Here is a 14,796-nt window from a genome sequence, read left to right as displayed (position 1 = left end):
GTGAGGTAGCCTCCCTTCCGTACACAACCACTTTAACCGCAACTGTCTACTGAAAGAACGTCAAATAAACAAGTTTTCCGCAACTGTCTACTGAAAGAACGTCAAATAAACAAGTTTTCCACGGTATAATTGCTAAAAACGATTCACTAACAATGTGAGAGATAATTTAATCCTAAAATTCAGATAACTAAATAAAACAACGGTTGCGCTTCTCTCAAATAATTTGTTATATGAATTTTGACCACTAGATGGAGCTATGCTCATATTATCAATAAGCCCAAATCCATGGAAACGCTGTTGTGATAAACCAAAACACAAGTCCATACAAGAAAACCTGAACAATTTTCTTTTATTTTTGTTAGTTTCAGGAGAGGATACAATTATCCCAGTAATTCTGTCTGTATCTCAGGCACTTTATAAGTAATTGCTACCTTTTATCTGCCTTTCATCACTACTGGCCCAGAAATTCCCTATTTAATCCTTTTTATTTCCTAAACAGGACCAAAACTGAGCTGCTGCTGCTGCTCAATCAATCAAAATGCCTGGTTACCAAACTTTCCAGCCTCTGATCAGCAAAATAAAACTTTAAGAGGCCAGTGAAGCCCGAACCTTGGTGGAGCACAACAGCGTTTTTGCTGAGTCAGTTAAAAGCTGTTGCAATGGCAACTCAATCAACATCAACCAATATGTGTTATTTTTATAGATTCAAGACCTGCTTTTTTTTATTTATTTTTTTACTCTTTTAAGTGCAGATGCTTTTTTTGTTCTATGTTCATATTGTTTTCTCAAAGCCATCGTTGGTGGTCGTTGCAATTATTCAATTATTCCCTCACACTAAGCCTGGATGTGCTTGAGGTTTCTCTCCACTGCCACCACATCCTCATCAATCAATGACTCATTAAGCTGACTGGGATTCCTAACTTTGACTAAAAGGCAATATAAACTCACTCAAACTCTTAAAAATCAAGGATCAGATGGGGCTGTGTGTTTCATTAAAAGTCAACATGACTGGATCATGTATTCATGGTGCCGGTATAAATACATTTTCTGTATTTGTTTTAGACATTTGGTGCAATTTAAATAAACTGAACTGGCTTTGGAGGTCTCATTATCTCCGACTTTCTCATGAATTTACCAAAACTAAGTTAGTATTTGTCATATTCTCACCTTTATGGACACATAGTTACTTAAACATTATTGGATGATTTACATTCAAAGTTTCAAACATGGATTTCTTTGGCTTCATATCCAGAAATGAAAACATTGCTAGTAAGTCATCTTAATAGGGGAATATTTTGCCACTTATTGTTAATTTTCCAAGCCGTTTAGTCACATCTTTGGAGGAATCAATTAAGATCATTTTAAACTGAATTTTTGCAGCGGTCCTGATAGTGTTTCACATATCACTTATGGATCCTGACCTTTATTTATGGATTAAATGAAGAAATTATGTTCTTATGTATTCTTAAAAGGAAAACACGTCCCTGAAATCATATTTTAAGTCTCCAGACAGAACGTGAATATTTATTTCCATCGATCCACTGTCTCACTTTTCTGTTGTAGTTACAGTTGCTATGGAAATCCTCAGAAACAGGGGGACTCCCTGCAAACATTATGATCATTTCTCTGCCCAGGAACTCCCTTTCACTTTGGCTTCGTCAAACTGGTAAAATGTAATCCAGCTGGATCTTGTGGCAAGTTTCTACAAGACTAAAATGGGAGTTGGCCCAATGCATAAGCAAATTACGTAAATACGCTGCCTTGTTTCCAGAGTAACAAGGAAATGAAGACAACATTGTTACTGGGTGGAAAGGAAACATGTGGAATATAGAAACAAATGAAAAACAAAGAATTGGACAAATAAAACATTGTTTCCAAGTGGCAACGAAACCAAAAGCCACCCATGAATGATGTCCATAAAGTTGGAAAAAAAAATACAGTGGTGCACATGAAGAATAAATTACTCTTTATTTATAATTATAAAAAGATTACTAAAAACAAAAACAAAATTGAATATGACGTTAAATAAAACATATTTAATACACACAAAGTAAACAAGGTTTGTTTTTCCTTTTGGTCATAACATATAAACTCAGAATGAAGGCGACCAAAAAGAAAAGTCATTTTGAATGCTTTTGATTTTATAGCTTACCATAAAGTGTATTGCATTTGCTTTTGAAATGCAGCAGTCAACAAGTTTACACCATCCAGTCCGCCTTTCAGACAGCACCAGCCTTTCTTTTTAACGACACCAATGAGCGTTTCATAGCGCCTTTAAAACGAGTAAAGAATCAGGTAATAATTACATCACTAAACTGCATTATTGTGGTTATAAAACTGCATTTTTAAAGGGAAAAGCTCAAACATACAGTCCTGTATGTTTGTAAGGCAATGATGACACTGTTACTGAATGACAGACAGGAATGAAACACAGAAATTAACATAAGAGCTCAATATTTCAGTCAGAGGTGCTACATTTTTGTTCAGTGGTTGTTCACTGCAAAACACAAAACCTTACCAAGGATTTATTGTCTATTTTCTAGTGCAAACATCTTACTATACTTGAAATAATACAAAACTAACTTATAAGTAGCTATTCAGCAAAAAATAGGAGCTTGTTTTAGGTCAATAATTCGTAAATATTAATTTTAATAAAGTACTAGTTCAACTGGGAAATTATTTAACTTATTAACAAGACATTTCCCCATGTTATCTGTGGAACTAAAACTGGGTTGCTAGGCAACGGGCTGGGCTTGCCTGGCGTTGCTAGGTAACGGCACAATGGAACTAGAACTTTTTCATCAATATTAAGGAATTATTGACTGAAAACAAGCTTAATGTGGATGAAAACAGTACCAGCTCTGAGTGAAACAATTTGACAGTGGAGCAAAATGTTTTCCTGGTTTTCCTGTATCTTTGTTTCCACCTTCCTAAAGTCATTCTTTCCCCAAAATGGGTTTTTTTTCTTGCCCAAAACGTCTTTTGGAAAGAAAGAGGTGGTGATTTTTTTGCCCAAACTATTGGCATATCATTAAAATAAACTCCTATAACTTACTTGTAAGTTAGCACACTTGAAATAAGACAAAACTAAGATGTTTACACAAGAAGTTAGACCAAAATGACTTAATCTTTTGCAGTCCGTTGGAAAGAAATCTTTCATATAAAATATTAATTATAGACCACCACACTACTGAAGAAGCCAGAAATGGTGTATTCTTGTGATTAAGATGTGATTTAACATTTTATTTTCACTCTTCATCAGCGTCTGCATGTACCTGCAGGTTTTCGCAGGTCAGGGTGTTTCAAGAAACACAAGTCCTTCTGGATCTGGATCCCGCTCCTTTACGTAGCAGCGTGTGAAAAGACTTTGTAGTGGCTGAGGTGAAGCTAGCTGTCCTTTTGCTTGTCTGCTGGGAACGTTCTGATCCACGACTGCGTTCGCGCTAGACACTGACTCCAGTCGTAAAGGGGCTGGTACTGGAAATACCTCTGTGCTTTGTCCGTTTGCACCGTGAAGGTGGTGCTGGCCACCGCCAGCGTGTATCGGTTCAGCAGCGGCGTGTAGTTGTAGAACGGGCTCAGTATCCAGCGCAGAAAGTCGTTCAGGATGGCCAGGAAACAGAGGACGATGCCCGGCATGCAGACTTTACGGAAGTTGAACTCGGACAGCAACTCCATGTTGAAGTCCTCGTAGCTTTTGTAGGGCGACTCGTCGTAGCAGAAGAAAGCTTCGCCGGCAACTTTTTCAGGATTCATCTTCAGGGCTCGAGCTGCGAGTACATGCATCCAGGCGACGTTACCTAGCAACACAAACAAAGGGGTAAATACCAACCTGCTCTCTCCAGTAGTCAGTCACATGAGAAATGTGACATTTCACCAAAAACTACAGGGTTGATGGGATCCAAACATCAAAATAAACATTTCAGATACAAGAAGTAGGCGTGTGTGGAAGGTCATCCTGACTAACTCTGAAACTGAGTAATGAAAAAAGCATGAAAAATCTCCACCCTGGATTTGTTGCTCTCTTTGAACGGTTAATTCCGGGGTTGTTTGCAATCAGCTGAATCACTACACTTTAGGAACAAATTTCACTACAATTACAGCTGCAAGTCTTTTCAGGTAGCTCTCTGCCACGTTTGCACAGTGAGAGATGTAAATATTAACCCTATTTTTCTTCATAAAGGAGCTCAAGCTGCCCATAGAATAAAAGGAGGAGTAAATTTCCTCCACAAAACAAAATAAAATAAAATAAACACATTTTGAGTTTAACATCAAAATTTTTCTAGAAAAAACCGAATTTCAAAAGTCAAGAATTTTCAGCTTTTGAAAATTTCTGACATTAACATCAAAATTTCTCAGTTTTTCTGCAGCTAATTTTACATTTTTCAAACTCTGAAATTTCCAAATTTTTTCTAGAAAAGTTCTGACAATTTCAAAATTTCTGATTATTTTGGCGGAAACTTACTTCTCCTTTTTAGTTTTATTAATCTATGTACAATTGTCCCAGTGTGTCGTAGAACAAACTATGGATGCAAACAATAAATTGTCAATTAATGGTTTATTAGATTAAAATTTGTTCCAATCGATTGACTAAGACAACGTATTAGTGTTTAGGTTGTTGTAGTTTAATCTTTTATTATTATTTATTTTATTAATATTTGTGTTATGGAAATAATGTTAGTTCTCCTGATACAAGAAAAAAACTACAGATTAAAAAAAAAGGCCACTTAGCGTTTAGTCGTTAGTCGATCATTTATGTATAAAACACAGAACGATGTGAAATATTTCTACAGTTGCTCTTCTTCACGTCTAACTATGCCCAACTATTTCCTTACACATCCGTTTCTAACAGCTGCTTACGAGTCTTGAGCTTGATGAAAATATTATCAAGTGCAAACATCTTAACAACCTTCTGAGAAATGCAGAGGAAGTGCCGGTGCTACATTTACTTCTGCTTCTAGTTTTGCCCTGAATGCAAGTTGCTGTACTTTGAAATGCACTGAACCGGTTTAAAAGAAAAAGAAAACCAAAAGCAAGCCACTCTTCTGAAGAGAAAGTAGATTGTAGTTTTTGGACATGGAGGTTTCTACCTGCGTAGACTCGGCCGTGCTCGATGTGATCTGGGACGCCCCCGATGACCAGGCCTCCCCTTTCCACAGCCAGGTTGTAGAAGTCTCTCATCAGCTGGTGGCCTTCGCCGTAGATCCCCGTCGGTCTCAGCGAACAGGTGTACAAACGCTTCCCACCCTTTACCTGCGCAGAACGCAAACAAACAAGTTCATTCATATTGCACATTTCAACAAAGTGCTTTACATTGAGAGAACATAAAAGCATCATATAGACAAGAACTAAAAACAAGTAACAGACATTACATTTTAATTGCCGGCGTTAAAATCATCAATACACGTCAAATATGTGCATTTATGCGTTTCTCTAGATCTTGCCGAGTCCTTTAATCCTGGAAATGTTCTTAAGGTGATAGGAGGCCAACTTTGTAACCGTCTTTATGTGAAGGTTCATGTCTGAGCTCATCACTACACCCAGATTTCATGCCTGATCGAGTTTCTAGCTGTAACAACTGAAGCTGTGCGCTGATTCTTGGTTGTTCAAACCTCTGTTAGAAAACTGTGATCCCTTTAACCTCAAAAAAGTAAAAAAACATTCCTAAATGGGTCATATGGGTTTGGATTGCATAAAGCAGAATAACACCCCAGTGAGGCAACAAGGGAGGTGGAGGAGCATTCTGTGGCAAAGATGTTGCTCAAGGAAAACCCCTCTATGAGGATTTCTCCAAGCTGAAACCCAACCAGGCCTTCCACAGTGATTAAGTAAACCACAGTTGTTACTGTGTTTTAGTTTTAAGCTAACTTTACTTCAACAGTTTTGCAGGGATTTGGAGAAAAGATCTCAAATAATTACATTACAGTGAATAAACACGACGTCAACAGCTCAAATGTGCCTTTTCATGCACTCTCCCTGCAGGGAGGGCAGAAAGAAGCTCTTCAAATAACAAGCAGAGCCTAAAAAGTTACACCCAAGTAAGAGCAGCACTACTTCAACATATTTTTACTCAAAGCTAAAAGGTAGCCATTACTCAAGCTCAGAGTAACTCGTCAAAATATAAAACTTATGTGGAAATGTTTGTATTTTGAAATATCAAAAGTGAAAATATTTCAGATAAATAACATGATTACAAAATCAGGCAAAAGAAACATTTTTCCAAATCGATTTCTTTCAACTTAAAACTTATGAAGCTTTAACAAAAGTGTGTGTGTCTGGTGAATTTATAAAACTAATGAAACTTTTCAGAAACTGCAGATGTGTCTTTGGCGAAATTTTTCTCTAAAACATGTTTATTCTTCATTTAGTGAAGTTGCTCGCAGTGGGTCAATAATCCACAAATCTTAGTCAAGTAAAAGTACAAATACCCCTAAAAGTAGATTTGTTACCAAAAAGTTACTCAGGTAAATGTAACCAGTTACCGTCCAGCTCTGAAAACAAAGTCTTACCTGACTGCCGTTCGCTCTCAGGACAATATTCTCCGCCTTTGCTTTACTCTTGGGATACGCCATGGTGTGCTTCACTTCATATTTTGTGTCTTCATTTCCTCTGCAAAGAAAAAAAAGCCACATTTAAAACTCTGAAAATCATCTCCTTTTAATGTAAATTATCAGTCGAGTGCTGCTGGGAGTTTTCTCTGCACTTATATTCATGGAAACATGTCGGATGAGCAGATAAAGTTCCTTTGACCCTTGGCCTGAATGAGAAAAATGCATTTCAAGCAAATTCCTCAGTAGCTGCGAGTCAAAACGAAAGTTTGCACGGATTGATGAAAATTTTCAGAACATCCTTCCTGAGTTTCTGTGCAGCCCTATGACCTGCTCTGAGTTTGCGTTCCTGAATAAGCGCACGTCTCTTTCAGGGCGAACAAAGCCTCGTTGTTTCCCCCTGACTTCATGTTGCAACCGTCAGGGGAAAAGCTGAATAATTCTGATGTGATGCTGCCGGGATGCAAGGCGGAGAGGTTTGCTGCAGCATGTTTCGAATGAAGTAATCCACCTCTTTTTATAAATATTCTGACTGAGTTTTATCTTGCGACTGCAATCTATCACCATTAACGTCATGACCTCACCTGCTGCAGCCAAACGCAGCCAAGCTTTCTTAAATATCAACATACCAGGGAGGAAAAACAAGAAGCCTGTTTGATCCAGAAGTTAACTCACCTCAAAGACCGCAACGGAGAAAAGTAATAACTTAAAACTTAGGTTATTACTTCAGTAGATTAATTATTACTTATCTGAACTTAGAAAAAAACAAAGCTTCTGTGTCTCTAAGACTCTTGTTTTCTTTAGATCTTAATGATTTCTGTTGACTTTTGTTGCTGGAAATGTTTCAGGCTAAATGTTAAACACAGAAAGATTAAGTTTTAAATTGACTGCTGGAGGACAAAATGCCGTTTCGAGCCATGACAGAATGCTGGATTCAATTGAAAGGCTCAAATAAAAAAAAGGAGCTAAACTACGGTTTTGAGAGTGGCCTAGTCAAAGTTTGGACTTATTTCCAGTTTTCTCAGATACATTGTCAAGTTCAGGGGTCAAAAATTATTATTATTTTTCATTGGTTTGTATTTACTAAGGTCGTCTTTGATAGATATACAAATTTGGTTCATGATTTCAAGCCAGCGGTGTCCAAAGTGTGGCCCAAGGGCCATTTATGGCTCTTGAAATGATTTTGTTCGGCCCCTTACCAGATGTCAACAATAGTAAAAAATTTGCAAAACAAAACAGAAAACAACCGATGAAGCTAAAAACTTTGGAAGTTGAGTTTCATCTTATGGATCTTTACCGATATGCAGATTTTGTTAACATTTTTGTTTATTGTTGAGCAGTTAAAACAAAAATAAATAAATGAAAGAATCAAACTAATTTTTGAATTTTTATCTTGATACATTTTGTGGCCTGTCAGTAGTTTCAATTTACTATATCTAGGAGTTTTTAAACATTTTAAAAGAGTAACTTTACAGGAAGTACAGCCAAACACTCGCAAGATTTTTTTTTCTTCTTTTTTTTTTTTTTAGAACACATTATGAAAATGCACTAAAAATAAAAACATGAGTCGGATTTTGCAGCTATATTTACATGACACAGACCTGAAGTTCCCTCTTTTTCAAGTCAACCTCATCACATTGTTTTTCATTCCAGAATCAGCAGGATGGAAACTTATCACAAGGTTTGACGTCGCAGAAACTCAGACCTGTTTGCATGCATGTTGGTTGTGGTCGGCGAATCACGGTGCAGGACGTCTCTTCCTAAAATAATGGCGACGTGTGCAGACGGCATGTCATTTAGTCACACCAACCCCAGGACTAAACATTCACCCTCCAAATGTGAAGTCAAAACAAAAATCAAAGGCATCCAGTGCAGCTGGAAATAAACCGAAGCTGGTAATTGACGGGAATGTTTAAAATAATAACTAACGCAGAGATGTGACTGTTGTTGCATGAAGACTTGATGACGGGTGACGAATGTTTCCAGTCTAAGCCCCAGACGGCGTCTGTACAGCAACGCTAAATGCCAATCATACACAACATCACAGACTGCAGACTGCTGCTTTCATGTCTCCCCTAAAAAAATATTTTTGGCACCAAAATTGTAAAGTAGAAAGTTCTAGTGGGTGAAAAATACGTGATTTTCAAACTAAAACAATAAACTACACATGGAACATTTTAGGTACAGAAATTAGTTGGTGTGACTTCTGCAGAAAATCAATCTGAAATTCATGAAAGATCCAAAATATCTTCACTTTTGTCTTATTAAAAATTAAAAAAGGCTTAGAATTTCTTATATTTAATTTCTTTTTGGGATTAAAGTATTTTTCATTTTGAAGACAACTTTTGGGTTAACTCTCCAAGGTTATTTTGGGTTTCATCAAGATTATTAATGTTCTTAAAGGGAAGATATTTTAAATGTCCAAAATAATTAAATAAAACAACAAATAAAATGAATTACAAAGTGAAAAAAAGGGCTTGTTGTGAAAGGAATGAAGACTTTTATTGTCTTGTTTTTGGTAGAAAGAGAAAAACTATAAATCATGCAAATAGAAAATGAGGTCATTTTAATTCATCATGTAAAAAACTGATTTATTGGTTATTGTGACAGGAGCAGGCGGGCCGGATTTGGCCCTCAGGCCTCTAGTTTTGCAACACTTTCTCTGGTTTTCTCATAAACAAGAAATATTCATCTATAACTTGTGAAATGCCTGGTAAAATTTACACCAGTCTTGAACTGTAGTCAGCGGCCCCACAAATGCATTCTGAGGACCACAAATGGCCCCCCTGCCACACTTTGGACACCCCTAAATGAAGTTTGCAGCCTTTCTGATGAACATCTTTCATAATTTGTGTTATGATCGTTTTGAAGCCACCCAGTCTTAATCATATCATGTCCTTCCCTCATGATTTACATTATTATTGTTTTATTTTCCCAGAAAAACAGGAAGGCGACCGGACAACATCTGGATTAACGCCATGTGGAAAACACATGGCAGAAAGAAGAGAGACAGAGGGAACATCAAAGGAGGACTGTTTCAGTTGTTAATGATGAGGAATGACGTTTACCTCTTGAAATGATCGCCCTTCACGTTGGGTCCAATCACTTCCATGCTGCTGGTGTAGACGAGGCGCTCGACGCCACATTCCACACATGCTCGGATCACGTTCTCCGTTCCTGACGGCAAAAATCAGCCAAACTTAGAAAGAACATTTAACTTTCACTCAACATTAAATAAAGCCTTACTGAAACAAATGAGTGTCTCTGTTCTTCCCAGATGAGAAGCTAAAAGCAGATTAAAACGCGGTCTGGGATCCACATGCTGACTGGAGGCCTTTTCCCCCTCCTTTGTGCTAAAACTAAATCTGGACTCCATTATCGAAGTCGGACAGCCGTTGGAAAGAAACACGAAAAATGACGACAGGAAACAGGAAACCTCTTATTGTGGCATTGAAAACAGTAGATTTATTATTACTTATCTGATATTTTGCAACATTGGACTCGGGTTCCTCTGTTACATTTTAAATTTTCTTTGGCAGTAGATGACGAGATTAAAATATAGCAGAGTTGATTTTAAAAGAAACAAGCTTATTTTATGCTCCACAACCAGATCCACTGCTGCCAACTCACCAGGTCGTTGCTAGGTAACCAAAGAATGACTGGGTTGCCAGGCAACCAAAGAGTGAGTGAGTGAGTTGATTCCAACAGAGTCCTGTGCAGTTCAGTGAAATTATTGGATATTCTAACCAATGTATTATATATATATTGTTATTTATTGTTAAGCTGAAATCAAATATTTATTTTCCTTCTCACTAAAATAAAAGATGCCAACGTGGTTTTTATAGCTCCAAGACAAAGAATTTAACTGCGACCCAGGACTTTTGAATCTGAAAACCAGAGAGGCATTTTATCTCTCAGGTTAGAAGGAAAGAGTTAACGAGAAGCAGGAGCTCTGGGGTACCAGGAAAGATTCTCTGAGTGTTTGTCATTCCTTAAAATCAAAACTGAATGAGAAACCAGGTTGAGCCACTTCGCTTAATGAAATAAAGCAAAACTGAGACAGAATCAAACCTCACCGTTGTGTTCTCATGAACGCGGGAATCAGTCATCTAATTAGTCAACTCAGGATGAATCTGTTGTGTTATGCGCTGCTGCTGCTGCTGTGCAAAGGGGGGATTCATAAAGCCCAGTCAGCCAACAGACAACAAAAGCATGTTTTGTCCGTTTTGTTGAATCCAAAGCCAAACAATAGAATTGAGTTTCTTTCTTTATGAATGAGGCGTCTCGTGTTTGAATTTAGCCATCCTACTTTGGTGGACTATTTATGTGCAACAGACACAAAGATATTCCCAGAAATGTGTTTTCAAAGATAAGGCTGACAATAATACTAAATACTGTGTTTGTGCCGCATTGTTGGACACAAAGACAGATGAGTCACTCTGTGGGATTTATTGAAAATAAAACAAAAGCAGAAACTACAGACTGTACAATTTTAGAGAAAACCTTTGTTTCTAGTTTCAGTTACTCTCCTACAAACAAATTCTGTGTGTTTCTAGAAGCATCGACTTCTAGAAACAGAGAATTTTTGAATTATCCAGACTCCAATAAATATTAACTTATTGCCAAAAAAACATCTGGGAGGATTTTTTTGTTTGTTTGTTTGTTTTAAGCGCTTGGACAGAGAGAATGTTTGTGGTTTCCTAAGAAGTAATTTGCCAGATTAAAAACCACCAAGCTACTAGCAAGCAGTTAAAGCTTCAGTAGTAGAAACGTCATTGAACCGCAGAGGAGTGTTTCGAAATCCTGATCGTCATGGAGTGTGGTTGCATGTTGTGAATGTTTTCTTTAACAACTTCCTTTGATGTTGCGCTAAAATTGGACTTCACTACAACTGAACCTGCAAGAGCTTTTCCTCAGAAACGGTGCGCAGGAAAAATAAAAGCATCAGCAGAGGCAGGTAGTAACTAGTTGTTACTCTTGTACATTTATTTGAACTTTTTGGGAAAAAAAGTTGTTCAAGTAAATTTACTCAACTTACCTGAATTAACCAAATCACCTTTGGTTAGTTTTCAACATGGAAAATTAACCAAAGGTGATTTCCCATATGGTTACTTTTTACTTTCACTGTGTGAGTAAATATATATTAAAGTAGTTCTATTTTTACTTTAGTGCCATTTTTTTGTACTCTATCTACCTCTGAAACATGGCAAACATGGAAAAATCATTTCCTGGAACCTGGTTACAGTATAGAAACAAATCCCAACATTAAACCAGTGATATGTTCCAGTTTTTAGGGAACTAACTGGAAAAATATGTGATCCAACTTCCTGATAGTTTCCGTTTTGATCCCGTCACGGATATGCCGTAAAGGATGTCACTACCTTTGGATTTCTGAGGAAATCCACACCTCTGTGTGGATTTCCTCAGAAATCATTTCCTTTCTTCCCGTTATCACTCAGATCACGCCACCTCCGGGACGTACCTGTGACGTTGACGGAGTAGATGAGGGATGCTGGGATTTTGTGCCAGACATCCACCAGGCTGGCAGAGTGGATTACAACGTCGACCCCTTTGGTGGCCTCCAACACGCTGTTGTAATCTGTGATGTCTCCTTGGATTAAAGTCACTTCCACCTCATCTGCATAAGAAACAGGAAGCAAATGCACCCATTATTGCATGCAAGGAAACAAAATGTTTTCCAAAGAATTTCAGGAGATAATGGAAAAAGACATAGGTGGGATGCTAAGGATAATTAAGGCTGTTTGTCAATAAACGTGTTCACCTCCTTGTTACAAAATTTCCATTCTTGCTTGCTTACAAATGCACATTTTCCAGTAATTGTTTCCTTATCAGCTCAAGAGGAAATATGTCTTCTATCACATTGGCTTTTCTTTTGAAATGTGAATGAGATATGACGGCCATCAGCTGAACTCGCCCTGACATCAAAGTTCATTATTGCGCAATGCTGTTTTTAGTTGTATTGAAATAAATGACGTAAAATCTGACTTCTATGTAGCATAATCTGGTTCCGGAGGCTACCGCTAACCGCTAAACTGATTAATTTCGACACTAATAAATCCGAAATCCGCAACATATCGAGTCAAACACGTCACAGAAATAAACGCTAACGCTAAATTTCATTCGCTTTTAATTCACATAAAAGCCGATGATAGCCGAAAATAATGTATTTTGGGAAGAGGAAGTGTTTTATTTTGAAGAGTGCTTCGTCGTATCCGGTTTTGTCTTCTGTTTTGTGTTGCTAGGATACAAAAAGCCGTTATTCAAAAGGTAAAAAAGTACCAGCCGCATGCTACGATTACAGAAGCTTTCACTGCGTAATTCACGTATTTTACACAAAAAGATCGCTCGCCTCCAACTTCACAAATGTTGATTATAAATGGAACTTAAATATGTTTCACTTTACCTTGTAATTATGTACAATCATTAAATAAAATAGATTTATTTACGTGTAAGTCACAAAAACGTGCAAATAATGTAAAGAATTCGTAATCGGATAAAATATCAGAGAAAAGAAGCAATAAAAACTAAAACTCATGTAATTTCCAGCAAGCCTTATTCTTTCGTTTGACTGGAAATGCTTTTCACATGCGAGGATTATTCATTCAAAATTCAAATTATAAGATACTTAATTGATCCCAAAGGGAAATTAAACTAAATTCTTCTTGTATTGATTATCATTAAAGACACATAGCCTCCAAACTCCACTTCCCCATGTGAAATATTTTAAAAGTTAAGACAATGTTCACATAAACAAACATTTTCAAGCAATAAAAACAAAAAAACTGTTATATTGATTTTGTTTCTATATTGTGGTTTTGATTGGAAATGCTTTACATGTTCCGTTCATTTCACATGGGAGGATTATTGATGGTACACTGCCTCCAAATTTAGTTTCCCATGTAAAATATTGTGTAAAAATAACAAAGTAATAGTGTAAAAGTTAATAAAATAATGTTCAAATAAACAAAAGCAACCTTGGAGTTTATTTTAAGACGTATTGTGTTTTGGTCCATCTTGTAGATTTCGTCTGTGAGTGAAGAAGTGTGTTATCATTTTAAGAAAGGTCTTGAACTCCTGGTTTATCTTTGCTCTCATGCCTCGTCCTTGACTTGCTGATATAATCCAACGCAAGCAGAAAACAGCCAGAAAGGAAAAGGACTTTTGAACCTCAGCTCAGAGAATCGGTTGCAAATGTTTTACCAGTTCAGACCAGTTTTAAAACGCTGAACATACAAGCCAGCATTTCATTTTTCCTTCATCAGCCTCAGCACAGGGCTGGCGGCAGGTAAAACTGCTGATCAGTCATCTGTTATTGAATTACACTCAGGAAGCACGACAGGCGTCAGTCACATATCAATTATTAATTAAACCCAAACAAAGACGGAATGGCTCATTTATTCAGCTACTCAGGGAGGCTATTCATGTTATCAGGAAGCATATGATGCGAGCAGACAGAAAACCAAGCATAGATAAGAGATTAATTATATATTATCTATGCTCATATGATGTAAGAAGGAAGTTGAAGCTGCAGAAAAATAAAACACTGCGCACCTTTTAAAACAGAGGGGATATTTATGCCAAATTTAATTTCTACACGCAAGAAAAACCAATAAATGTATCTTTTGAATAAAATGAGGATATTCAACTGAAAACCAAACAACTGAACATTTTGATATTTGAATGTACAGAAACATGTTTATTTTCAAATCTGCTTAAATCATTAAAACGCAATCCAGTTATTATACATCACTGTAAAAGCCAGCAGACTAAAAACGAAGCACCTCTTCATGTTTCAAACAGGATTACTGCGACAGAGAGAAAAGAAAGAAAGGTCCCTGCTCTTACCCGTCTTCCTCTGTTCGTGAAACCCAGGATATATGTGCTTGTCAAACACCCGCACCTCCGCCAGCTTCTCCTCTTTCTCTAGCAAAACATCGAGCAGGTGCTTGCCGAGGAAACCGCAGCCTCCTGTGATCAAATAGACGAGCGTCCTCTTGTTTTCTTCCATGGTGGAGGAGAGACTGAGCTTTCTGTGAGCGCTCACCGCTTCTGCACGAATAACAGCTGACCGCTGGCGGAGGTGCCTTTATGCAAGCCCCGCCCCTTTTTGGGCGGGACCGAGCGGTGCTGAACACCCATCTATATGACGTAAAAAGCGCCGTTTCTCTCTCAAATTCATTTTAGAGTTGGGTAGTAACATTTACCTGAGTAACTCTTTAGAAAAAAA

At 37.4% G+C, this 14,796-nt stretch overlaps 1 protein-coding gene across 1 annotated transcript; it reads right to left on the bottom strand.

The window, feature by feature from the left end:
* Window positions 1–3,213: 3,213 nt before the first annotated feature.
* LOC103133119 (3 beta-hydroxysteroid dehydrogenase type 7) lies at window positions 3,214–14,665 on the bottom strand. Its single transcript, XM_007544889.2, has 6 exons — window positions 14,415–14,665; window positions 12,031–12,186; window positions 9,617–9,725; window positions 6,510–6,609; window positions 5,091–5,253; window positions 3,214–3,800 (listed from the first exon to the last, which is right to left on the bottom strand). Exons 1-6 carry the CDS (start codon window positions 14,575–14,577, stop codon window positions 3,388–3,390), a joined length of 1,104 nt encoding a protein of 367 aa, XP_007544951.1. The 5' UTR covers window positions 14,578–14,665; the 3' UTR covers window positions 3,214–3,387.
* Between the last annotated feature and the right edge of the window lie 131 nt (window positions 14,666–14,796).

Source organism: Poecilia formosa, unplaced genomic scaffold (genome assembly GCF_000485575.1).
Source record: "Poecilia formosa unplaced genomic scaffold, Poecilia_formosa-5.1.2 Scaffold2273, whole genome shotgun sequence".
Classification (NCBI taxonomy): Eukaryota; Metazoa; Chordata; class Actinopteri; order Cyprinodontiformes; family Poeciliidae; genus Poecilia; species Poecilia formosa.
Note: the sequence above shows the minus strand (reverse complement) of the source record. Positions and strands in the feature narration are given on the sequence as shown.

Excerpts from the sequence above, each read along its gene's own strand:
- LOC103133119 (XM_007544889.2), bottom strand. The coding sequence starts at position 14,577 with ATGGAAGAAAACAAGAGGACGCTCGTCTATTTGATCACAGGAGGCTGC. Across the intron at positions 9,726-12,030 it reads CTACTCCGTCAACGTCACAG|GAACGGAGAACGTGATCCGA; the intron begins GTACGTCCCGGA and ends TTTTGCCGTCAG. Across the intron at positions 6,610-9,616 it reads AAGGGCGATCATTTCAAGAG|AGGAAATGAAGACACAAAAT; the intron begins GTAAACGTCATT and ends TTTTCTTTGCAG.